Source organism: Eurosta solidaginis, chromosome 1 (genome assembly GCF_040869045.1).
Source record: "Eurosta solidaginis isolate ZX-2024a chromosome 1, ASM4086904v1, whole genome shotgun sequence".
In the NCBI taxonomy this organism is placed as follows: Eukaryota; Metazoa; Arthropoda; class Insecta; order Diptera; family Tephritidae; genus Eurosta; species Eurosta solidaginis.
The window spans coordinates 314601546-314627705 of NC_090319.1; the positions used below are offsets into that span (position 1 = coordinate 314601546).

Below are 26160 nucleotides of genomic sequence, written 5' to 3' on the forward strand. Positions count from 1 at the left end.
CGTTTGTCCTTCGGCTCGGCCGTTAACCCGATAACTTGAGCAAAAATCGATATATCTTTACTAAACTTTGTTAACGTACTTATCTGAACTTACCTTATCTTGGTAATAAAATTGGGCGAAATCAGACTATGACCACGCCCACTTTTTCGATATCGAAAATTTCGAAAAATGAAAAAAATACCATAGTTCTATACCAAATACGAAAATAGGGATGAAAAATGGTGATTGGATTAGTTTTTTGACGCAAAATGTACATAACTTTAGAAAAAACTTTGAAAAATGGGTGTGACACCTACCATATTAAGAAGAAAATGAAAAAGTTCTGCAGGGCGAAATCAAAAGCCCTTGGAATCATGGCAGGAATACTGTTCGTGATATTACATATATAAATAAATTCGACAGATGATGTTCTGGGTCGCGCCTTCACGTATACAACTACCACCACTCCATTTTAAAATACCCATTAACAACTTTCATTTGATATGCATATCGTACAAACAAATTCTAGAGTCACCCCTGGTCCACCTTTATGGCGATATCTCGTAAAGGCGTCCACCTATAGAACTATGGCCCACTCCCTTCTAAAATACTCTTTAATACATTCCATTTGATACCCATGCCATACAAACACATTCCAGGGTTACCCTATGTTCATTTTGCTACTTTTGCTACTTGGTAATTTTCCCTTATTTGGTCTCCAAAGCTTTCAGCTGAGTATGTAATGTTCGGTTACACCCGAACTTAGCCTTCCTTAATTGTTTTAATTCGGATCAGCCGTTTCTTTGTTATCAAGCCGGACTTTTATTTTGGCCTTAAAACAAAAAAGTCCGGATTTAACTTTTATTTCCGGACCTTTCCTTTTAAAAGCCCGAGTTTAACTAGTTCTATCGGACTCAAAAAATAAAAATACAGACTTTACTTTTATATGTGGACTTTTATGGAAAAAGTTTGAAAAATAAAAAGGATGCATGATTCGATATGATATTTCTATAGGGATACCTGGGAACTCAAACATTTTTACGTAGCACAATTTTTTAACCAGGACTTTTTCGACTCCGAAAAAAAATATTATTATTTTCCGCCCCTGATTTTTTCAGACAGCAATATATGCTATATACGAAGCATATGGTGATGTTTGAAACTTCAATCTGATAAATTCAGGAAGATATGACAAATATTCTCTTTTTCTGAAAAATCGGTTGTATAGAGGATATATGCTATAGTGGTGAGATCCGGCTGGTTCCGAGAGATGTCTAATCGGACACCTAAGTACACCCGCTCACACAATTTTATCAAGATATCTCAAAAATTGAGGGACTAATTTGCATGCAAACAGACAAATGGACAGACGGACAAACAGGCATGACTAAATCAACTCAGCTATTCGTCCTGATTATTTCGGTATACTTAATGGGGGGTCTATCTATTTTCCTTTAATGACTTACAATTTTGGGATTCGTGACGAAGTTAATGTCCGATTTCATTTTCATGAAAGGTTAAATAAAATGTATACATTTAGCAACTTACAGAATTTATTAGGCGTGCAAGCATACCGAAGGTATTGAAATTTTGCTTAGAAATATATCGACGTGCCATACAAAAAGTAACACTTTAAAAAATGTTTGCAAATGATCACTTTGTTAAATGTTTGAAAATCTTACATATCGTGTTATACGCTGATATATAAATTGCAATTGTGGATTTAAGCTCACGTTCTGAGAACCATTGGATGCGGTGCGTCCATATTTTCTATCATCGTGCCTGTAAGTTAGTGACTTTATCCGTACCATAGATAAAGAGTTCCAATAAAAAAGTTCGTCTACCGGCTTAATATCATCTAACATAGGGACACGTTAAGCCCATTTTTAGTAATATATGCATAAATAAATAAAAAGAAAAGCAAGGCGCCATAACCTCCGAGGAGATTTTAATTTCGAGCAATTTGAATTTTCGCTGAAAAGCTTTTCATGGCAGAAATACACTCGGAGTGTTCGCTAAACGCTTCCGAGAGGCGGCGCCGATTAGGAAAATTTGTTCTGATTGAAAAAACTATTTTCTTCACTTTTGATGTTACTCTGACCGGGAAATCAACCCAGGACCCTCTGTGTGGTAGGCGGAGCATGCTACCACAACACCACGGCGGCCGCCTCGATCAATTAGAGCTTGTGTAAATTTTTGGCTGAAAATGCGTGCTAAAATTCAAGTTTTATTTATGACAAAACATATTCATATTTACGCATATTCCAACGAAATGAAATGAACGCAACTATGACAAAATATTGTGCTATACTTTTTCAAAAGAAAATTTCCTAGTAATTGTTTGATTATATATATGTTTATTTGCACAGTTGAATTGGTTTATCAAACTGATGTGTGCAAAGCGTGCACTTAATTAGTTTTATCTGTTTCCAAGCTGCTAATAGTTTCTATTGTATACTGCCACAAAACAACAACAATGAGCAACAACACTGCCCGAACTTAATGGGCTCACATAATCAATATCTTTCGTTAAGTGTTAATAAGGCGTTAATTTGTTTTGGATTTAAACGTCTGTTCATATTTCATATATTCCAAAAACTGGCCTAAAATAGCGTTCCAGTCCGCACGATATGCCAAGATATGATATTGAAAAAAGTACCGACACCGTCCAGAAAATAATCTTTAAATAATCCCAACAAATCGCGAAATACTTGCAGTCGCGGAGATAAGCACACGGTGATAAACAGAAGGAAGGATATAGTTGACTTCTTAAAAAAGGACGATCCAATACTCCCCTGTATTCATTTCAACAGTTGGGAAAGGCTGTACAGAGCACTTCCATAAAGCTTTGAAATCAAAAAAATTCCATCTGATTGCCCAAAGGAGAGTCGGTAGAGAAATGTTCACACTTTGCAAAAAAATTTGGCAAAAATGAATGGTAATTTTGAGAGATCTATAGCTTATGCTTAGTCAGACTAAAATTGATTGATCTGCAAAACTGAATACTTTAAAAAATTCGGAGAAGAATTGGATTGGCTAAATTTAATAAAAGTTGTCACTGCTCTTTTTCTGTTCGTACAGCACCTATCCAAAGTAGGATATTAGGGTAAAGGCAAAGACTTTGAAGCACATCTGACTTTGGTCTTTGCGCACTAATTTGAAATTAGAAGGAAATAATGGTATATTAAACATTTCCACTTAGCCTATTAAAAGTTGGATAGTTTTCGCTAAGGTTTTGGCTTGCTATAGCCCCTTACTCCTTTTGACCGTTTAAAAGATAATATTTTGTTGCTTATCTAAAATTTTAATATCGTGCTCTTATACGCCTTGCTAGTTGTTCGAGAAACATGAGCTATGTATGACTACGGTTGCCACTTTGGTCAATTTGAACCAAAAATGGTCCTTTCCAACCCTCTTTGGTCCGCTATTCCCTTTTTGTCAGTTTTGGTCCATTTTAGCAAAGGGTCACAATTTTGGTATTTTTTTTTCTTCTTCTCTGCGGTAAAAGTGCTGAACGCGACCCCAAAATTTGCTTGGTGGAGCTTCCTGTTAATTGCAAGACTAGCACGTTTCAGTTTTCCTTGGAACACTAACATGTTCACGTGGAGCAACGAACAATTAAAGTGTCCTAATTTTCCACTCAAACAACAAACTATGCTAGTTTTCCACGCCAATAATGATCTGTGCTAGGTTTCTACGTGAAAAACAGAAAAGTGTTAGTCTTCCCATTGACAGCATCGTATTGGTCGGCGAAAAAATTAATTAAAAACAAGTAAGGACGGGACTGTCCTAACGGCTGTGCCTTTCATGAATGGGGCTGAACAATAATTTTATCGCATTCGTAATATGCAAATAATCGGCTGTATAACATAAGAAATATATAGTGAGCGAATGTACATACCTAAGCGATTTTTAATATAAATATAAAATAAACAAGTAAGGAAGTCTAAGTTCGTGTTAAACCGAATATTACATACCCAGCTGTGAACTCGAAGTGTTGTTGTTGTTTGTTTTGTGTGCTTAATAGTGTTAAAAGGCTGCGCAATAATACATATATATATGGTCCTATTCTGAACTATTTTTTCTTCGAGTTATGGCTCCCAAAGCACACAAAATTGCTTAGTCATAAAAGGGACGGTGCCACGCCCATTTTTTAATATTTTAAATTTTTCCTATTTTATGGTTATATATGAACTTGGGAAATTAAATACCACTGATATGAAGCTCTTTTTTGCAAAGATATAGCTTATTTTATTCGTCCACGACCCTTTTGAAATTTTTGTTAAAAGTCTAGTTGAGGGGTCGAGTGCTAATACGCGTCCAAAAATATCGAGAGGGGTGTAAACAACGCGTCTTGACATCAGTATTAAGAATCCGAAGGCGGAAAATAAAAATTTTAACTCGTTCAAAATATATTAACGAAAACCCGAAAAATTACCCGAGGGTTCCTCCGAAACCGGGGGTGGGATCCATAGTATTTTTGCGCAGAACACCTCTCTGCATTGGCGACCTTCGGCCGCGGTTATAAAAAATTACCCTGGCTGGGTCCAACGCCGGTTTGGAGAACAAAACTATATCCGCGCAAAACACTAATGTTCACAATTTTGTTTGTGGGTACAAAACATTACATCAACCACATGAAAATCGCCAACTTCAACTACAAATATCTCCGGACATATATAAAATTTTCATTTTCCGCCTTCGGATTATTGTTGTCGAGATTAATACGCGTCTTTTGACAGCTCTCTCGATATTTTTGGTAGCGTATTAGCAGTCGACCCCTCGACTAGACTTTTAGCAAAATCTTTTATATAAAAGTGGGCGTGGTCCTTAACCGATTTCGCTAATTTTTCTTCAAAGCATTCCTTATAGTAAATGCAACCTCTCTGCCGCATTTTGTTACGATAGGTTTCACGATTTTTGATTTATGATTAATAATATTTGTAAAATTGATTTTATCTCAAGTGTGCGGTGCCACGCCTATTTTGAAAAATGTTTTCAAATTTTTATCAAAAGTCTCAATATCAGTCCACACGTCAAATTTCAACATTCTAGGTGTATTATTTACTAAATAATCAGGTTTTTTGTGTTTTCCAAAATGTTGTATATATAAAAAGTGGGCGTGGTTATCAACCGATTTTGCTCATTTTCAATACCAGTCTATTCTGGGTCCAGATAAGCTCGTATATTTGGTGAAGATATCTCAATATTTACTCAAGTTATCGTGTTAACGGACGGACGGACGCACGGACATGGCTCAATCAAATTGTTTTTCGATACTGATAATTTTGATATATGGAAGTCTATATATGTCTCGATTCCTTTATACCAGTACAACCAACCTTTATCCAATATTACAGACCTGCGTTAGCTTCCCTCAGCGAAAAGTGCGAACATTACCCTGAAAAAACGTACCAGACACGATCATGCGGCACGCTGTGACACGCTGAAAACAAGCGCCGTGTCATCAAAGCCTCAAAAATTTACCAGGTCCACCATTTGCTGTCAATCGTAGGATCGTGGAGCCAATGGGACCTTAAAACGCATCTCGTCGGTCCTGTTTGACGATGGTCGTGAGCGTGTGCCGGCGCCATATGCACATTGATTAGCTCGATATTGCCGACGCCAAATTTCTGATAGCGTTTTCTTTTCTGAAAAAAGTTGTTGCCTAAGTAAATGGTAAAGCCTTAATAGTGTTACTCCTACCCCAGAAAATTGTCAACATTTGTAGTGCATATAAAGAACATTTCATCTCACCATATTCACTCATATCACAAATCACACAAGAAGATTGCGCATTGCGCATATAAACATTCGATCATCTCTTTTTTATGGGCAATTCTTACGTCATCTTCCTTTAGCTCATGCTTTTTTCTCTCTTTCTTTCATTCGCTCAAACAGTCAACTGTGACGTAGCTGCGCAGAACGAAGCAATTTTGAACTCGTGAATGCGCAATCTGGTAATTGATCTGCACTCATATTTGCCGTCTTCCAGTGAGTTTTACAGCTCCGGCTCACGCTCACTTCTCACGGGAATGCTCTGAATCATTAAGAGACTTGAAAAGCAGATGTCGTGAAATTTTCGCACACGTGAAATGTGATAGGCAGATGTCGCCGCCGTTTTTCATTTAAATCATACGGCGAAAGGTTAAGCAGCGACATCTATTTTTGAAAAAGTATCTGGCTCACAAATTGAACCAGACTTCTATCTGGATTTATCTGGCTCAAATCGTTGTTGTTGCATTTACATGCAAAATTATTTATCTGGCTCAGGAATTGAGAGTTTCACAGAGTTGCACTGCCAGACTGCCATTTTATACAGGGTAAAAGTGTAACGCTTTTGCGTTGCGAGCAGGCAACAATTTTAACAAAAGAACGAAATACCCCATAAAGGAGTTGCCTGTTTTTTAGAATAGAACAACAACCCTTGCGCGGCGTACAAAAAGCGTAACACTATAGCCAGAAAAGAAAGCGCTATGAGTTAATGGCAAGCAACCTGAAAGCGGTAACAAGTTTCTTTTTGGAGATAGCCAGCAAGGAGAATGGCGGACTGATGTGAATGTCCGAAGAAGTTTGTCTATAAAAGTGAACATAAGTTTCAATGTGGCCGCGACAATAAACGTAGCAGTAAATTTATATGCACATATAGATTAATTTACGTTATCTGCATTCCGGGAAGCTGAAGTAGTTACTCACACATACACACGCATATGGCTATAAACTACATATATACACGTATATAACACGTAACCAAGCATGAGCTACAAGAGTTCTAGAAGGTGAAATGTCTAGACCTTTGTGGAAATGTGCGGACGAGATACGCAGAGTATAAAAGCAGCGCAAGCTGAGTAAGAACGAATCAGTTTAATATAAGCACGCTATATGTTGCGAAGTGCAGTATAATAGTGAAGCATAATTGTGATACAAGTAGATTAAATAAAGACCATATTGCACTACTGAATATTGGAGTGATTTATTCAAAAGTTTAGCGATTCGAACGTTAGCAGAAGGTACAAGTCACACAAGTACACACAAATCCCGTGTAAATATGAATTATAGAATTGGCATTTGTATGAGTAGATTTATATATTGATCAGTTGATTAGTGATTGGAATATAGGTTAGGGCTCGCATACAGATATGTTTTAATAGCCGATACCCCATAAACTAATTCCGATTCTCGGATCTCGAAATATCACTAGTTTGTATATCAAGATCCTTTTGTCTTGATCATGAATTGAATAGTATGAAGAAGAATTGAATGTCAAAACCGTATCAAGTGATAGCATATAAGACGGAAATGTAGTCATCTTCCATATTGAGTACAACGATGGAGTGATTACTTCTGTGTCACTTAAGGGTATGAATTTTTATACTCAGCTGAGCAGAGCTCACAGAGTATATTAACTTTGTTCGCATAACGGTAATCCGTAACGGCATAAACTAATCGAGATAGACATAGACTTCTATATATCAAAATGATCTGGGCGAAAAAAGAAATTAATTTAGCCATGTCCGTCCGTCCGGAAACACGATAACTTGAGTAAATTTTGAGGTATCTTGATGAAATTTGGTATGTAGGTTCCTAGGCGCTCATCTCAGATCGCTATTTAAAATGAACGAAATCGGACAACAACCACGCCCACTTTTTCGATATCGAAAATTTCAAAAAACCGAAAAAAAGCGATAATTCATTACCTAAAACGGATAAAGCGATGAAAATTGGTAGGTGGGTTGGACCTTATGAAGCAGAATATAAAATTAGTAAAATCGGCCGTTAACACGATAACTTGAGCAAAAATCGATATATCTTTACAAAACTTAGTTCACGTACTTATCTGAACTCACTTTATCTTGGTATAAAAAATGGCCGAAATGTGACTATGACCACGCCTACTTTTTCGATATCGAAAATTACGAAAAATATAAAAATGCCATAATTCTGTACCAAATATGAAAAAAGATATAAAACATGGTAATTGGATTGGTTTATTGACGTAACATATAACTTTAGAAAAATTTTGTAAAATGGGTGTGACACCTACCATATTCAGTAGAAGAAAATGAAAAAGTTCTGCAGGGCGAAATCAAAAGCCCTTGAAATCTTTGCAGAAATACTTTTCGTGGTATGACATATATAAATAAATCAACGGTACCCGACAGATGATGTTCTGAGTCACCCTGGTCCAAATTTTGGTCGATATCTCGAAAACGCCTTCACATATACAACTAAGGCACACTCCCTTTTAAAACCCTCATTAATGCCTTTAATTTGATACCCATATCGTACAACACACATTCCAGAGTCACCCCTGGTCCACCTTTATGGCGATATCCTGAAATTCCGTCCACCTATAGAACCATGGCGCACTCCCTTTTAAAATACTCTTTAATACCTTCCATTTGAAACCCATGTCATACAAACACATTCCAGGGTTACCCTAGGTTCATTTTGCTAAATGGTGATTTTCCCTTATTTTGTCTCCAAAGCTCTCAGCTGAGTATGTAATGGTCGGTTACACCCGAACTTAACCTTCATTACTTGTTTTCTCTATTGCGGCTCCTGCGTGAACTGTGGAAAACGAAACCAACCAGTCAAACAGCATGCCAATATTTTGCTCACTTTCGCTATTTTACTTTTTTTACTCATTTTCTCTTACTACTTTTAATTATTACAAATGAAAAACTGATTTTGCAGCTACCAACACTTTTGATTAACTTTCGATTGATAACTGTGACAACGTCGGCTTCAGTGTTTCTTAAATTGTTCTCTAATCGAATTATAACCAAGTACGTGACCCAGATTTGGATAAGAGATGCACTACGGAACAAAATTAGAATTCTAAAAATCACAATATTTATCCAAATTTAGATACTGTATTCGTGGGGCCGCAGTGCTGTTATGGTAGCGTGCTCCGCCATCCACACCGAAAATTCTGGGTTCATGCCCTGGGAAAAGCAACATCAAAATTTTAGAAACAAGTATTTTTCAATTAGAAGAACATTTTTGTAAACGGGGTCTCCCCTCGTCAGTGTTTGGCAAGCACTCTGGGTGTATTTCTGCCATGAAAAGATGTCAGTGAGAACTTATCTACCTTGCAGATGCCGTTCGGAGTCGGCTTGAAACAAGTAGGTCCCGTCCCGCCAATTTGTAGGAGAAAATTATAAAGGAGCACGACGAAAATTAGAATAGAAGCTCGGCCTAAAATCACTCCGGAAGTTATCGCGCCTTACATTTATTTAATTATTCGCTGGGATGGTGGTAGCGTGCTCCGCCAAACCCATTGAAAATCTTGCGTTAAAAGCTCGCGCAAAGCAACATCAACAACTAATAAAAACGTTGTTTCAATAAGGAAACAAGTTTTTCCAAGCCGGGTCGTGCCCTTGGCAATAGTTTGGCAAATACTCCGAGAGTATTTCTGTCGGCATTAAACAAGTAGGTCCCGTCCCTCCGATTTGTAGGAAAAATAAGATCGCGGGTTTGCTCGATTCATAATGTCGCACTGCTGTGAATATCAATTGGCAAGAACCAGAACAAAAGTAGAAATAATGAAGACAAACAAAAAACCGCTCTGATGGCTGAATGGTTATAGCAGCGGCGCCTAAACGCTGCCGATGAAGGAATTTAGCAGTTCCCGAACTGGATCTATACAACGAGTTTTGGCAGTTGTCTAAATTGTTTCTTTCTTCTATTCTAATTTAATATTTTTTTCAATTAAGAAAAATTTATCATAATAATAATAATGATAAAATAATTATTGCTAGGCCTTGAGTTCGATTCAAAACCGCGATCTTACAAATCAGTAGGCCGATATAACAAGAAGAATTTTAAGAAAACCTAAAAAGAAGCAGAACGTAAATTGGAAGCGAAGTTTAGGCTTACATCGTGCCAAGTATTTTTTATAATAGCGACTCCGCTTTCCGAGGGTTTTCAAAATAGTTTGATCAATGAGACATCCAGTAACACCTTTTGCCAAAGTTAAATCATATTTTGGTAATATATCAGCTGCTTAAAACCCTGGAAAGCATTCCATATTCATAACGCCGAATTTGTAAATATACATATTTTCACTTAACCATAGATCTATGTATACTGCCATCGGTTATTGGTGCCTTAACCTAAAATATGTGATGACTTCATGTAATAGAAAATATAAAAAATTTCCAAACGAAAAATATAATCTCCAATATGTGAATAAATTCGCCAGCACAAAAATTTATAGATTATGGGGATGGGGGAAGAGAAACCCCTAATCGGTTGGCTATGGTATCTTTATAGCTAAAGTTTGATTAGCTGTTTTACACGGAGTTTGACAGGGTCTGAAAGTAGTTGTCCCACAATTTTCTTTTTATCTCCTGATCTATTCATAAACCAGGGAACTTTACAGTCCTGATCAAACTTTGGTCTCACAATTTAAGGCATTGAAATACGTACCACTTTAATTGCATAAAATCAAAAATATTTATTTAGTCGCAATTATAACAATTTATTTGTACAGTATAAATATATAAAAAAATATCGTCAGTTCGACTGCTGAGTGGAATGTCACCATATCTCAACTGCTGTTTCGAAAGAGACATATCTCAAAAGGTTTCTGTCGAGTAAGGATGTATTCCACGCAACAGTGAATTTACATATAACAACATCTCTCATTCTATATTGGATTTTAAAAATTTTAAAACGCTTATATTTGTTACATCTGTAAATAAATTCACAGCATTTTGTGCATCAGAACTACTGTGTGCCACCGCACAAAGTTTGTTATCCACAATTGCCCCTGCTCCAGAATCTCCAAAACCCATATTGCTTTTACCACCTTCAGCACAAATGATTGTGTTTGGTAGAATCATTGATATATAAAATTCCTGGCATTATTCCCGTTTTATTATGGGCATTTTAGTAGTTATGAGAACAGGGTGAGGATCCATTCCATGTAAAGTTACCGCACCCCATCCACTAACTTGTATATCCATGCCCGGTTCTAATGCAGAACTGCAAAGGCTTACTGATGCTACTGTCTCACTCTTTTCAAAACAGCTAACCACTTTAACGACAGCTACATCCATCAATAGAAATCTGTGTTTAAAATCACGAGGATGAATTATACTCTGCGCTTTGCGTTGTTGCCCTCCTCCTGTTTCCATTTCACGTAAATCGACCTTACCAGCTAGAACGAGGAGATCACTCGGTACTACCTTGTATAAGCAATGCCCATTTGTAACCACCGATATCATAGACACTAACGTACCAACGCAGCGATACTTGTTAGAAATAAATATTGATACCACAAACCGTATTGTCGTGTATTCTGACACCTACACCATTTACAATGAAAAATTGCGCATTCGTAAAGGATAAATGGCAGCTCAGAACGACAAACAGGAGCACCAAATATATGCGCGAATTAATTTTAGTTTAAGAACTTTACACAACTTTTTAAGAATTAAGTACACCGATATCAATTTTGTGGGCGCTATTTATACCTAATTGAGTCATGTGACTAAAAAATAAACAAAAACATTTCTGTCAAAATTCCAGGAATTTGAATTAACAACAGTGCATCTTAATTAAAGTCAAGGCTATAAATAAGAAAATGAGTGTTTTCACTCGGTCCATTGTTAACAAAATAAATAAATAAATGCAAGGCGCGATAACCTCCGAAGAGATTTTAGGCCGAGCTTATCTTCCAATTTGCTACGTGCTTCTTTTAATTTTTCCTACAAAATGGACACTTACATGTTTTAACGCCGACCCCGAACGGCTTCTGCAAGGCAGCTGTGTTTTCACTGAGGGACTCGGAGTGTATGCTAAACACTTCCAAGAGGTGACGCCGATTAGAAAAACGTGTTCTGATTGAAAAAATTTTTTTCTTCATTTTTGATGTTACTCTGCTCGGGAAATGAACCCAGGACCCTCGGTGTGGTAGGCATGCTGCCACAACACCACGGCGGCCGCCTCGATCAATTATAGATTGCTAAATGCTTATGGCAAATACAAAAAGCTTATTAAGCGTTTGTAATGACATTTCCATATAAATTTTCTGTTATAGGAGCCTAATAAGCATATTCAATTAATAACTATAATGGAAATGTTTAATTAGTTAAACAAACATATTCATATTTACGCATATTCCAACGAAATGAAATGAACGCAACTTTGACAAAATATTGTGCTATACTTTTTCAAAAGAAATTTTCCTAGTAGTCGTTTGTTTATATATATATTTTTATTTGCACAGTTGAATTGTGTTATCAAACTGATGTGTGCAAAGCGTGCACTTAATTAGTTTTATCTGTTTCCAAGCTGCTAATAGTTTCTATTGTATACTGCCACAAAACAACAACAATGAGCAACAACACTGCCCGAACTTAATGGGCTCACATAATCAATATATTTCGTTAAATGTTAAAAGGCGTTAATTTGTTTTGGATTTAAACGTCTGTTGACCTTTCACATATTCGTAAAACTAGCCTAAAATAGCGTTCCAGTCCGCACGATATGCCAAGATATGATATTGAAAAAAGTACCGAGACCGTCCAGAAAATAATCTTTAAATAATCCCAACAAATCGCGAAACACTCGCTGTCGCACACAGTGATAAAGAGAAGGAAGGATATAGTTGACTTCTTATAAAAGGAGGATCCAATACTCCCCTGTATTCATTTCAAAAGTTGGGAAAGGCTAAACATCTATAGCTTATACTTTGTGAGACTAAAATTGATTGGTCTACAAAACTGAAAACTCAAAAAAAATCCGAGAGGAATTTGATTGGCTAAATTTAATAAAGTTGTCACTGCTCTTTTTCTGTTCGCTGCTGTAACTATCCAAATTTTGGGATATTAGGGTAAAGGCAAAGTCTTTGAAGCACGTCTGACTTTGGTCTTTGCGCTAGAGGTGGGAAACTATCGACGATAGTATCGATATATCGATAGTTTTTACCTATCGATGGTACTATCGATGTTTTATGACTATCAATACTATCGTCTAGAGTACTGTAGTGGAGGAATTGTAAGTTTATATATTGCTGGCATGTTCGTAGCTCTTATTTTGACTTTTTCAAATGAGCGAAAATTACAGAAGCAATAGAAGTGCGTAAAACACGCTTATTGGAACGAGTTTTCGCATTGTTATACTCTTATAAATTTAATGTTATAAGGAAGAAGTTCACGATTATTTATATAAATCGTCAGCTGTCGCACATTCTGAACAAAATGAATAGTGTGTCCCACAAAAAGAAAGTAAAGATGTCTGCTATTTGGAATAATTTTTCCAAATCGAATAAAAATAAACCCACCGCGATTTGTTTCTATTGAAAAAAGGAGTTCAAATCAAGCGGCAACACAAGCAATTTGTGGGATCATCTCCACATTGCGCTTTGTACTCGACCTCAAAAGCTGGACTGGCTTCGTTAGCAAGTGTGCTAATACACGTCCAAAAAAAAATTAGTAAACATCTAGAATAGCGGTCGACTGCTAATACGCGTCCGAAAATATCGGGATGGGTATCAAACGGCACGTATCGACACAAAGATGTAAGCTCTGTGTGGAGATTTTTTAAAGTTGAATTTAACAGTTTTCATGTGGTTGTTGCACATAGAAAGAAAATTGGTGTAGAAAAGGTTTTGCACGTATTTAATTTAAATCCCAAAACGGCGTTGGACCGGCAAGTGTATTTTTTATAATCGCGGCCGATGGTCTACAATGCAGAAAGATGTTCTGCGCAAAAATACTATGGATCCTTTCCCCCGGTTTCGGAGTGGTCCGGGATCATGTCTGGTTTTTCGTCAACATTTTTTGATAGACATACAACTTTTTTCCGCTTTCGGATTATTGATACTGAGGTATTTTGCTCAGATTCAATTTGATCTTTGATTTCTTTGTCCAACCCAGTGTAATTTTGTATAAGCTCGGACAGAAACCGCTAATGCAGGAAGTGATCTGGATCCCACCCCCGATTTCGGAGGGGTGCATGGTTATTTTTCGATTTTGGAAAGATGATACTGCTTTCTCTGAAGGTATCGTCGACTAGAACAAGAACCTTAATTTTCTAAACTCCTCCAAAATCTTTACACACCTGCAATGACTTGAATTGCATATTTAAAAGTATTAATACGTATGTACAGTACTATACGCCATTTTTTTCTAGTTTTTTTTTGCAACCGCCGCATTGCTTTGCGTCAATCTTTTTGAATATAAAAACCTATTTTTACAGGTAACTCGAAACTTTATAATTGTTTTGAAAATTAGAATTCTTGTTTTAGTCGACTATAACTACAAAAATAACAGCATCAATTCCCAAATATCTTCAGTTTTGTCTTTTTGTAAAACTCAGGTGTGCTCCATAAGAGATTCTCCGCCGCTACGAAAATTTCTCGATAGAATCGATATATCGATACTGCCCTTCGATACTATTGGCGTATATCGATAGTACATACTATCGATAGTTTTCCGCCTCTACTTTGCGCAATAATTTGAAACGAGAAGGAAATATATACCATTACATTTCCACTTAACCTAAGAAAGTTGGATAGTTATGGCCCTTATTCCGTTTTACCATTTCTCAGGTTAAAAAGTAAACTTTTGTTGCTTATCTAAGACCGTTTTGGGTATGCATTCGACATTTGAGATCATTTGACTATTTTTTAGCAAAAAATTTTAATATCGAACTCCTTGCTATTTCCTCGAGATACATGAGCTATGTATGACTACATAGGATAGAGCAGTTGAGCGACTATTATTAGAGATCTCATTTTTTTTTTTTTCATACACTTCTTAATGCAATATTCGAAATCTGTGCATGCAAAATAAGTGTAAATAAAAAGTATGTGCAATTTTTGAGTCGCATCAAGTCCGGTTATTTGAGGAAAAAAAACAAGTTACCTCTCTTCTTCTTCAGGGGTCTAAAGTGTTTGAAAGAACATAAAACAATTACATCATGCCTTACATTTGGCAGTTTAATTTAAATTATGATTCTTGAATTTAGAAAACGGTATAAAACTCATTGAACAAACAAATTTTTCGCCCATGTGCCTCCAAAAGAGTCAAGGCTCCCGCTTAAATAGAATATAATTCACCAAATGGGGTTTCCCATAAAATGTAAAATCAAAATTAACTGCGACTTTTTCTAGAATAAACAGCTATCTTCCCAGTCTTTTTAGTTTCCTCACCTCCACGGTCACTCTGTTTACGACGTGGAAGTAACAGATGACTCAAATATTGGACGTTCACGTCGATGGTGTTATGATACCCAATTCGCTTATCGGCAGCACTTAGGGAAAATATAAAAATAACGTTTCTAATCACACAGGATTTAGCCGGCCGCCCATGTCACTACGTGTCACCAACTGTTTGATCTAGCACCGCCTCCAAAAGGAATAAGACGCGACCTGCCTACGCAGCCGTTTGATCCAGATAAGCATTAATAGGACCTAAACAAAATCCACACTGAATCGGTAAACACCTTTGCAAGGTCTCACCTGATGAACCCCGTTATCCACATACACGCCCTTACACTTGCAGAAGAAGAAACCAGACTACCGCGGGAGACACGAGTCACCCTGGCCCAACTTCGTTCTGGATACTGTCCAGAAGCAACCCAGTCGTACGTTATGTATGTCCTGCATACGATGTGTCTCCACATGACACTTAGCACCTTTTCAATTATTGTGTGAAACTTACGCCACTAACGGCCTCTATTCTCTACCTTTATTGAAACTGCCAGTTTCCTTGGAGTCCCGTTATAGGTGGTCGCCCGTTGTGAGTGGTCGCACACTTCGAATGGGGTGAAGCACTGTTAACACAACAGCCACCTCTTATGCAAAACTATTTTTGGAATATTTAAATGTTGAAAATTCTATTTGAAAACAGCAACATTGTACCTTAAGATACTACAATAATATTTCGAGAAATATTGTTCCCAAAAATGTGTCAAAAGTAATCCACTTTCCTCCACACTGCAAGGTCTAAACCCTCTACTTCAAAAATACTATTATATATTGTGCGACAACTAATGTATGTTGGAACGGTTTTACGTCATCCCTTGTCAATTGTTAGAGACAACCCGGTTTCGGCGCTGTGCCATCTTCAGAGTTATTTTTTGTTCAGTTTGATAACTTTATTTTTGTTTACCTTATGAATAAAAAATTTATGTCGCTTAATAGAGCACATTTCGACGCTTTTCACAGCATATGAAATGTTGCAGAAATAGTTCCATAACCTTAGATAAATACTTTTCGTTTTGAGTAACCGTTTTCTCGATATAAGATTGTTTGATACCTAAGTATGTCAATTTTGTTTCAAGTTTTATTTAGATTCGGTCGTTGTATTCATCGTTTTCATACGAAGCGCAAATTAAATTCATTTATTGATTTTTTTGTTGATTTCTTTTTTCTTTTTTTAGTTTTTCATTTAGAGAACTTTAACTTTTGAAACTTATTAAATAGACAATGCTGATGAATGCAGATTTTTGTTGTATATTAGCACATATACTTAAGCACATTTTATAATAATTTTTGCATAAGTATTAATCATTTTAATCAAGTTACTTATTTTAGTATTTGAACATTTTGTAAGCGTTCATTTGTGCATATGCAAATCACATAAGTAAAAACATAAATATTTAGTGAAGCACTTTGCATTTTGACATTTAATTTGTTAAAACTTAATTTTAGCTTTAAAATTTCTTAAACTTTCTCATTCATTCCCGATGCTTAGGCCAACCAGCCGCAGTTCAGGCGGTGGTACACAAAATCAAAACGGTGGCGTTACACTACCAGCCGGTATCGCGGACGATCAATCGAAAGATTTCGATTTTGAAAAGACAGAAATGAAATACGATTCAACGGGTATGTTCCATTGGAGTCCGGCTAAAAATCTAGAAGACTGCATACTGGTAAGTCGAATCAGATTAAAATGTTATTGCTTTATACAATTTTTCTTTTTGTTATTGATATTACAGAAAAGTTAGCTTTTCGGGTCCTGAGTTCTGAACCCGAGCTCACCTGCGTTCATACTGGTGTAATGGCAGATGCCTCTATCCATTCAATCATTTCAATGCTCCGCTGCGCGCGTTGCAAATTCTCCCTAAGTATTGCTTTTTTGTTGCTTTTACTTTTTATTTATAACTGGGTACATATATGTATATCTTATGTTTTAATCCCAAATCGACGACTGAGTGGAATATCACCCTATCTCGGCTGACGTTTCGAAAACACCTTTTCATAGAAAACTTTTGAATGGCACCCTGTGTTTGTTTCATAAAAGCGTTATCTCCAAATCTTTTTCATAAACGCCTCAGCTAATGTCAAACTGTATTGAATTTAAGATAGAGCGTTTTTGAAAAAAATTCTGAGATTTTGCGTTCTTCAACGGAATTCTGATAAAAAGAGTTTTTAATTTAAGTTAATGAAAAGTTTTTTGAGATAGAAGCTTTTGAAACTGTAGCTGAAGTAGGGTGATACTCCACTCAGCAGTCGAAATGGTGTGGAATATTATTAAGTACGCTCAACAAAACTTGATCAGTGACATTGGATTTAAAGCAATGCATCATGAGCAATCTTTTCGCTATTCACCGATATTTCAATATTATTTATATGTTAAAAATGTAAGTTCTACTGAATGAGCCTAAAAATATTCCCCACAATTTGGGCTAAAAATTTGTAGTATATATTGACCAAATCGTAGGTTAAAGAAGTGGCCACAAAAGGGGGTTCAATGGGTTGCCTCAAAACCAGTATGAATGTAGGTGAACTCGATTTCAAAACTCATCACCTGAAAAGCTAGCTGATGAAAAATTTAAATTCAAAAACATGCTCTAGTAACACTCGCCGTTGCAAATATTAATAAAATATTTTTTTATTTTCACAACAAGTATTTATTTTCACTATTTTTTCAAAATTCCTTACAGGATCGCAATCAAGCGGCAATGACCGTTTTAAATGGTCATGTGGTCGTATGTCTTTTTGCCGATCCAGATTCGCCGTTAATCGGTTTACGTAATCTAGTTATGCCATTGCGTGCTTCTAACTTTCACTATCACGAATTGAAGCATGTAGTAATAGTCGGTTCAGTTGATTATATACGACGTGAATGGAAAATGTTACAAAATTTACCAAAAATATCGGTATTGAATGGTTCACCGTTAAGTCGTGCCGATTTACGTGCGGTGAATGTAAATTTATGCGATATGTGTTGTATATTGTCGGCGAAAGTTCCTAGCAACGATGATCCAACATTGGCCGATAAGGAGGCCATTCTAGCATCGCTGAATATCAAGGCAATGACCTTTGACGATACGATCGGTGTACTGAGTCAACGTGGGCCCGAATTCGATAATCTGAGCGCGACCGCTGGCAGCCCAATTGTGTTGCAACGGCGCGGCTCCGTTTACGGGGCGAATGTGCCCATGATAACAGGTAAACTGCATCGCACTAAGTTGGCTGTGTTTGCGATTAAACGACCAAATCACATGCGACACATTCTCTTCCGGTCGGTGGCGTGGGTACAAAGTTGGCTGATATATATATTTATAAATATGAGCGAGCTTTTTTATGTAAATATGTGTTGCATTCGATTTTAGTTTTATTTTACTAAAAATACTTTTAAAAATGCTCTTAACACATGTGCTCTAAAAGTTAGAGTTTAGCTAACTTTTTGATAGGCCTTAATATGTCGAAATTTTTTTCGGAAATATCAAATTGTGTTGAGATAACTATCTCTCAGAAAACTTTTGAATAACTCCCTAATTCAGAATTTGTTTCAAAAACGCCCTATCTGAGTTCAAATTCAATATATTTTAACATTAGGACGGGCTTTTATAAAGGCCAAACTATGCCTCATTAGCATCGTTTTTGAGTAGCTATATTTCATAATATATCTACACTTAAAGAAAGAAAGTTGTAAAATCAACGGAACTACAGGTGAATTCTATCGAAATTTTTTTCGATTTTTATCCATTACAAATACTTAAACAACTGTCAAATCACTTTCACCCAAATTTTGTGTTCAGAATTGTCGTTTCAACAGTCCTATCAAAAAAAAAAATCATCATACGTAAGCCATAGCTCTCAACCTACAATTCTTACTGACGCCCTAAGAATACCAATGAAAACTATCCAAATAACAGGTTTCTAGCAATATTAGAATAACAGCGACGGCTGCTGAAATGACAGTGCTTTCTGTGACACCGTGTTGATAGGAACAACGTACGTTTTTGCGTAATTTTGGCAGTTGTGCGCTGTTGAAATGCGAAATAAAATCAATGCTTTTAACAAAAAAATCAGTGAGATTGATTGAGAATCTCTAAATTTTACAGAATATTATTAACATAAGGCCAACAGTTCCTCTTCTGTAGAAATTACTTAACAAATTTCTTTCCTTAAGAAAAAACTCGGTTGAATTAACCATAATGCGTTCAGTTTAACCGAATGCCTGTTAATTCAACAACAAAAAAGCTGATGTCTTAATTTTACTAGCATCATTTTTTGTAAACAGTGTGGTTGATTAAATTTATGTTTATTCAAGTCAGCTGAACAGCTGGCACGCTCTTTAAATTTGTCATAAACGATAACCTCGCTTATATTGTGATGATTTTTTAATAGGTTAAGTAATAATGCTTTACATAATATTGTGGCGAATGTTGACATCACTAGGCTGTTAGTAAATAATCACGCAACAACAAAAACATTAAAGCGAGCCAGACTGGTATACATGAACACATAAATCATCATTTATACACATACATAGAAGGCGACGGAGAGCTATCTCGCACACACGTATGTAGCTGTTACTCACACATACACACGCATATATGTAGCTCAATTACCAAGTAGGAGATACAGCAGTTCTAGAATGCGAAACGTCTAGACCAGGCATCGGCAAAATCAAAATATAGATGTGTTTGAGAGCGCGATAATCGCGCACATCACTTGATGCATTGGTTTGCGTAGTTCATTCGCTTATTAGCAAGCAACAAGACAAGATCGTTTGTTATTATATTTTTAATGCGCACAATGGCAAGCAAAATGTTTATACAATTAAACACATTGTATTTGCGCAAAAGGGTTGGTCAACATTAAATATTTTTCGCTTGTGCGCATTGAAAAAACTAACAAAAGATCATTGTTGTTGCTTGCTAATAACATTCGTCAACATAGTGAGCGGCGAACACAATCGATGTTACTGCGCCAAATGCTCAGCGACAACTAAACTAAAGAGAATAAGAATATGTGTGAATTGAGTGTGCACAATTGTGCCACTATTTGCCGATGTCTGGTTTAGACTTTAGTAGAAATATGCGAATGAAGCAACGGAGAGTATAATGCGCTGAGTAGCCAGTGATCAGTTTTGATTTAAGCACGCTATGTGGTTGTGATGTATGAGTGTTATTGTACTCTCAAAGTAGCCTAATAAAGTGCATTTTGCATTATTTAATATTGGAGTTATTTATTCAACAGTTTAGCGATTCTAACATTAGCAGAAGGTTTGGAATAAGAGGAATTTCCCAAAATTCGTTCCAATATGTAAAAAAAATGGTATGCATATGGATATCACTACTTTACAATTAATATAATATACCTCAATTTGATTTGAACGATTTGGCAATTCAATTTGAAATAAATTTCGAACAACCTTTCACCATATTATGGAAGCCCTTTCAACTTTACTCCATTTATTAATTTAGGCTAATCAAATATTCTTATCAGTTGCCAGATTGCGTAAAAACTACTTTTAAATAAAGCTTGGTCAAGCCTGGTAGCCTATAAACTTAGTGTTAAACTTTATAATTAGTGGCAACCCTATTATTATTCTAAAGAGTGACGCTTTTGTTTTTGACAAACAGTTCGCTAAACGTACTAGAAAATTACATCACTATTTTTGAAAAGATAATGGCAACAAGCAAATATAATGGCTTTCGCTTTTTTTTATTTCTTACTATTTTAAACTGTTTGACAATTTTTTTAATCATATATAATTGAACTAATTAAACAGGTGGCAGTTCTCTATTAAAATTATTTTTGAGACAAAGCATTATCGTAACTTTTAGGCCTAATTTGTAGTACATAATTGGTATTACTTATAATTTAGTTACATAACTTTAATTAAAATAAGGTGGCAATCCTCTTCTTAACCATCTTCATAGCCCTCTTCATCACTGACATTTACGGCCATATTGCAGTTTTTTATTTATAGGTAGTAGCTATCATTTAATACGTAACCGGGTTTTCTATTGCGCAATCAAGTTTTACTAAGTGGCAACTCTGTTTAAAAAAAATGTGTAAGAAACAATGTTTCCCTTTTCTATACTAACATCGCTAATATTGTTATTGCTTTGCTTTCCTTTTTTTTAATATTTTTTTTTTTTCGCCGAAGCTCATAAAATTTATTAATTTAGTCTGACATGCGTAATATTAAAACATCTGGCAGTTTCTCCCCCAGTGAATTTTTGAATATATTTCGTTTCAATCAAGCTTGGTTAAGATGGCTCTTCCATAATTTATTTATGATTTTAATTAGATTTATTACAAGGTGGAGACTCTCTTCCGATTTCTTAAAAGCTTATCGTCCCTCGTTTTAGCAGCGATAGCTTAACTTATATCCTTTATTTTAATAAAGAAAACAGTTTCCACATATCTCTTTTTTAAACAAATTCAGCTTGAAGGTAAATATTTCTCGGTTTTTATAGTTAATATCAAAGTCTCTTTAGTACAAATTGGGTTGATTTATTTTGTATTTAATTTTTAATATATATTTCTGATACGTGGCAACTACCAATGGGGTGCTGAATGTCCTCGAGAAGTATCTCATTATGTCAGGCACCCTTACCTGCCTTGCAGTCTTACACAATTCCTTCTATGATATTGATCGAATGCATTGGAGTCCTAAATGGTCTGGAAGACTACCTAACCAAGCAAGGTGCTAAAGCACCATTCTATGGTCCAGAGCCCTTCTGTACACCCACAAAAACATACACTAGGGAAACCATACGCAACTGAGAAACAAAGCAGTTCTGACAACCTTGCATGGATTGCCCAGGGCAAAGACAGACCAAATTGTTTATACTTCCAGCAACGAGAGTATCAGCCAAACTCATTAATCTTTGCAAAGAAGACCTACGAACTCTCTTTGGGTATTATACATGGCAATGTAGTCTACGATATCACCTAAGTAAGTTAAATCTATACGATACACAATGATGTTGCTTTTGTGCGCTGGGGGATGAAACGCCGCTTCACATTCTCTGCGTATGCGGCCCTCTGGCAAGGCGGAGTTTATCCCAACTATCTAGCGTGACTTTTATTTAATCCCTTCGTGACATGAAGTTTAAAGCCTGAGGATGTACTAAAATACGTAAAAAGCCTTCACATACGGTATTAGGCTGAATGGTTAAGCACAATAGATCTAAATTAAGGTCGCAGTGCATCGAGGCCTAATAATAATAATGACTGGTTTTTTATAATAATTTGACACTTAAACTAATTTTAGTTATTTTAAAATAATTTCTAAACTACTGGAACTTATTTCATCGCAGCACCTCGTTTCGAAATTATTTTTGTTTTTAATATTAAAAATTTGTAATTTTATTGTTCAAATTAAATATTGAACGCGTATATAATTTAAATTTTTTATAAATGGCAACTAATTTTTGATATTTTTTTTAACTAAGCTTAGTTTCAACTTTCTGTTATTATATTTATTAAAACTTCTAAGTAGGATAGTTAAATATATGTACATATGTAGGTGCTTATTATGTGAACTTATTAAGTTGCCAAACACCTGTCGTTCATTAAACAAACAAAAACGCTTTGCAATGGCTTACATCCTTACCAAGGAAAAAATAGGCATTGCCAGGCGTTTCTGCACGGAAGAAAATGAGTCAACTTCGTACCAACTATGCGCTCCGACCGTGAATGTATGTATTAGTCGCTGTTTGTTCTCGCCAATATTCTACGTCCGCGGCTGGTTAAAGGTCAAAGCGTTAAACTATGTTTTGGTTGTTCTTTCAAGAACTGGTCAACGATAGTAACGTGCAGTTTCTCGATCAAGACGATGACGATGATCCGGATACTGAATTATATCTGACGCAGCCGTTTGCCTGCGGAACCGCCTTCGCCGTTAGTGTTCTCGACTCGCTGATGTCTACGGTAATTTATAATAATAGACTCACATAAATGTTGAAATCTGCTATCTTATGAAAAAAAAACTGCGCCTTCTTTTGATCACAGCATATTGATTTTTAATTTTATTTCTCTTTAGACGTACTTTAATCAAAACGCTTTAACGTTGATACGCTCACTGATTACCGGTGGTGCTACACCAGAGCTGGAGCTCATACTCGCCGAAGGTGCTGGTTTGCGGGGCGGTTATAGCACTGTAGAGAGTCTTAGTAATCGTGACAGGTAGTACTACCAAGCATATTCTCGTGTAACATTATCAGTAAGATACCTTTATAATAATTTCCATGTTATTCACAGATGTCGTGTTGGCCAAATTTCTTTATACGACGGTCCATTGGCACAATTTGGCGAATGTGGCAAATATGGTGATTTATTTGTGGCAGCGCTTAAATCATATGGAATGCTATGTATTGGCCTCTACCGATTTCGGGACACGAGTTCGAGTTGTGATGCGAGTAGTAAACGTTACGTTATAACGAACCCACCCGATGATTTTTCACTACTGCCAACAGATCAGGTGGGTCTATAGAAAATCTAAGTACACTACTTCTAGTGATTTTTCAAAATATATGCGTTTTTGGATAAAAAAAACATCTCAATTAGATTGGGGGCCATGAAAGAACTCTTTCCGATTTTCGGTATTTATATATTACTAGTCTTTACCCGCGGCCCGTCCGCAAGGCGAAAATAAAAAATATGGGCTATTCACGTTAGCCTGCTTATCAAGTTATCTGTTTAGAAATTATTTCTGTCTAATGTATTTTATTTTTATAATAGATTAAAAAAAAAGAACTAAATGAGCTGATAACCTGATAGGGTACCCAAATGATCCCGAAATTATCCAGGAAAAGCCACGAAGTGGCCTCAACGCGATCCCGGGGATCCCAAGAACCATCCAGAGATGCTCCCGGAAGGGTTTCCAAATGGTCCCGGAATAATCCAGAAAAAGTCCTGAAATGACACTGATGGGATCACGGACGGATACCGAAAACCATCCACAAATGATTGCGGAAGGGTCTCCAAATTATCCCGAAATAATCCATAAAAAGTCACGAAATAACCCCGACGGGATCCCGGACGGATCCCGAAAACCATCGGGAAATGATGCCGAAAGGGTCCCCAAATTATCCCGATATTCGCTTCTTAAATATAAAGTACACAAAGATCAATTTTGTGGCACTGCTACAACAACAACAAAATCAATTTTGTGGACGCTATTTATACATAATTGGCTCGTGTGAATGAAAAATAAATAAAAATAGATTCCAGGAATTTGAACAATTTGAATTTTGATTAAACCAATTTAACCTTCCTTCAGTAAATTTTTGGTTAGAAGTGCCTAATTAAAATTTCAATGCCCTTAATGATAAAAATACAAAATATTTATACAGCTTTTTGAAATGACATTTCTATAGAAATTTCTTAAAATAGTTATATGTTTTTTCCTGCCTTTACCCGCGGCCCCGTCCGCAAGTAGAAAATAAAAAATGTGGGCTATTCACGTTAGCCTGCTTATCTAGTTATCTGTTTAATATAATTTATTAATAATTATTTCTATCTAATGTATTTTATTTTTGTAATGAAGTAAAAAAAGAACCAAATGTGCTGATAACCTGATAGGGTGCCCAAATGCTCCCGAAATTATCCAGAAAAAGCCACGAGATGACCCCAACGCGATCCCGGCGGATCCCGAAAACCAACCAGAAATGATGCCAGAGGTGTCCCCAAATGATCCCAAAATAGTTCCTAAATGAACCTGACGGGATCCCGAAAACCATCCAGAAATAATCCAGGAAGGGTCCCACAGTGATTCCGAAATAGTCCCGAAATGACCCCGACGGGATCCCGGACGGATTCCGAGAGCCATCCAGAAACGATGCTAGAGGGGTTCCCAAATGGTCCCGAAATAGTCCAGAAAAAGTCCCGAAATTACCCAGACAGGATCCCAGAGGAATCCCGTAAACCATCCAGAAAGGGTGCCAGAGAGGTCCTAAGCTGGGGCGGAGGGTATCACTCCTCACTTTGTAAGTCCTCTACTTATTTGACCCATTGAGTTTGTAATATTGGTGAAGGTCAGTATACTTAAAGTTATAACGTGTAAAAATTATTAAAAAGTAATTGTTCGAGGGGTCGTCGACCCAGCCCCTCTTTCAGTTTTCAAAAAAAAAGTTTGCCAGTAGACTATTGTCTATCTGTGTCCGGAATTTCATCAAAATCCGTGTAGCCGTTCTGGCGTGATTCAGTCACAAAGACGAAAAAATAGAATAATTAAATTATAACTATTCCTAGGGGGCGGGGACCTCCCCCCTTTTCAATAAGATATAGCTAGTAGATCCTTCTAGACTATTGGCTATATGTGTTATATATGTAATTATATATAATTTCGTTCAAATCCGTCAAGCCGTTCTAGCGTGATTGAGTCACAAATGCAAACATCTGGCCATCCAAACATCCAAACTTTCCCATTTATAATATTACTAGCCTTTACCGGCGGCCCCGTCCGCGAGGATAAAATTAAATATATAGGCAGGTCACGTTAGCCTGCTTATCAAGTTATCTGTTTAGAAATTTTTTTCTATCTAACGTATTTTATTTTTGTAATGGAGTAAAAAAAGAACTAAATGAGCTGATACCCTGATAGGGTCCCTAAATGGCCCCAAAATAAACCTGGCGGGATCCCAGATTGATCCCGAAAACCATCCAGGATTGATGCCGGCAGTTTCCCCTAATGAACCCGAAATAATCCAGAAAAAGTCACGAAATGCGGGATTCCGTAAACCGGCCAGAAAGGATCTCTGAAGGCTCCCCAAATGATCCCGAAATAGTCCCGAAATGACCCGGACGGGATCCCAAACGAATCCCGAAAGCCATCAAGAAATGATGCCGGAAGGGTCCCCAAATGATCCCGAAATAGTCTCCCGAAATGACCCCGACGCGATCCCAAATTGATCCCGAAAACCATCCAGAAATGATGCCGGAAGGATCCCCAATTGAACCCGAAATAATCC

General features: G+C 36.5%; 1 protein-coding gene across 50 annotated transcripts in view; it reads left to right on the plus strand.

Annotated features, from left to right (window-relative positions):
* Positions 1-26160, plus strand: part of slo (calcium-activated potassium channel slo) — a 415764-nt gene that overhangs the window by 379635 nt on the left and 9969 nt on the right. For all 50 annotated transcript variants that reach the window (XM_067761569.1, XM_067761567.1, XM_067761572.1 and 47 more), the window contains 5 exons: positions 16692-16869; positions 17884-18391; positions 22983-23119; positions 23232-23374; positions 23450-23669. In XM_067761569.1, the coding sequence (XP_067617670.1) occupies positions 16692-16869; positions 17884-18391; positions 22983-23119; positions 23232-23374; positions 23450-23669 (1186 nt within the window). The remainder of the gene's footprint in view (positions 1-16691; positions 16870-17883; positions 18392-22982; positions 23120-23231; positions 23375-23449; positions 23670-26160) is intronic.